The 1,905-nt window shown below is 27.9% G+C and overlaps 1 protein-coding gene across 1 annotated transcript; it reads right to left on the reverse strand.

Annotated features, from left to right (window-relative positions):
* Positions 1–6: 6 nt before the first annotated feature.
* On the reverse strand, positions 7–1,855 carry LOC106752926 (protein PIN-LIKES 3-like; the record flags this gene model as incomplete). The annotated part of the gene is made up of 6 exons (XM_014634709.2): positions 7–77; positions 466–651; positions 981–1,033; positions 1,243–1,343; positions 1,430–1,522; positions 1,598–1,855. Coding segments are annotated over 6 exons (762 nt in total), but the record flags the coding sequence as incomplete, so codon positions are not given.
* Between the last annotated feature and the right edge of the window lie 50 nt (positions 1,856–1,905).

Raw genomic sequence — 1,905 nt, forward strand, 5'->3', positions numbered from 1 at the left:
TGCAGCACAAGAATAAGTTGCAAACATTATAACTGAGCATTCACTCTCACCAGCTCCAAATAATTGAGTGATTGTACCTGTTACATTCATAAAATGGCAAGAAAACTCATTTAAATCAAGAGAATCATTCATCAGTGCACCATATCATATCATTTAAATATGATTAGTCATATTTAGATGATAATTAAGTCGACCTTAATCAAGAATTCATAAGAAAATTTATAAACAAATGTTTAGTCTAAGGAGGTAAGATACACATTCATTGCTTTCTGTATAAAATTAATCTAATTTTAATATCGAAATACCTTCTACAGATAAGATCCAAACGGTTTAGACAAAACAAATGCTATTTTTACTTAACAAAATTTGTATTTTAGACAACACATTATATATCAAGACATTCACTTCACACTTGAAACAATTAGGTTTTGGCATAAAATGGTTTAGTTTTAATGGAGAACTTACTGAGTGCTACTGCAGGAGGAACTGCAAACTGAAGAAGCAGAAGAAATTGGTACAATGGATCATGGTGGATGAACCCTAAACGAATAGCTCCTTTAATTATGCCTACACCAATTCCTGGTAAGACAATACATCTCATCACACTGATTCCAACAACTAATGCAAATTGCTTTCCAAGTCCATTCAAACCTGATCATCAACAACAATATCCACTTTTAGGATCATATATCTATAAGTTGAAACTTCTATATAAAAAATAATCAAAATATTTTTCATCCAAATAATATACTTAAATATAATTAAAATTTACCCATATGTTATTCAAGTAATTTTTTAATCCATATATACTATTTAGATGAAAGAAAATAAAAAAAAAAAGTAAATTTGTTAAAATTTTTAAAATTTTAGTTGAAACAAATCAGATTTATTTTTAGTGAACAACTCAATCAGAAAAGAATCCCAACATTTCAAACACACTCAACTCAGATGGATTAATTGTAATAAAAAAAAATATTTACCTTTGATAAGATTGGCTCCAACCAACAAAGTCATTACTGGAATGCAAGCATACCTAAAAATAAGAGAAAACAAAAGTTTGCTTTCATGTAAATTTGTTTTTCTTCACTCAGAATTTCACTATATAAACAAATATAAATTAAAAATTAAATTTTAAATCTAACTCAATTACACAATATAACTTATAAAATAAAATTTACATTATAGCTTATATTTTAATATGAAATTTTTAATAATAAATTTAAAAAAAAAAAAAACACTTACCCCACCATCATTATTGAGTCCTGAACCACATGGAGAGGAGCTTTATCTCCAATTAGAAGTCTTCGAAATTGAGGAACTATACCAATTATTAAACCAACAATCTGCATGCAAAACAAATCAAAAACAAAATTAACAACTAATAAGGTTTAATATTGTAATCAAACACAATTAAGAACACATTACTTACAGTTCCAATTGTGGAGGGTGTGAATAGAATCTTCAGCTTCATTTTCTTCACCAATGTTTTCACTTGTTCCATCATCATTTCCCCTTTTTGTGTCTGTAAAAAATGTGTTAAAAATCACACATCGACTAAAAATAAGACTAATTTATAATATATAATGGAGGTATATACCTCTTCTGTTTTTTCATGATCAGAGTTTGTACAGTAAATTTCAAAGTTCTCGAAATGATCTTGAGATTGTGATTTATCACCAACAACACTAACAAAAGGTGATCCTGTTGAACATGTTGAAGGTTTTTCTGGATCAGTTTTTGTTATGGACATTGGATTCTCCATGGAATTTTCTGCAATTTTGGCTTCGTTGCAAAATTTTGATGCATATATTCGAACAAGGTGATATGCATAAGACCAGGTGTAAACTGATCCTAACTGAAAAAACAAAAATATAGTTAAAGTTTAAATAGTTATAAAGCTTAAAG

This window comes from Vigna radiata, unplaced genomic scaffold (assembly GCF_000741045.1).
Source record: "Vigna radiata var. radiata cultivar VC1973A unplaced genomic scaffold, Vradiata_ver6 scaffold_839, whole genome shotgun sequence".
Lineage (NCBI taxonomy): Eukaryota > Viridiplantae > Streptophyta > Magnoliopsida > Fabales > Fabaceae > Vigna > Vigna radiata.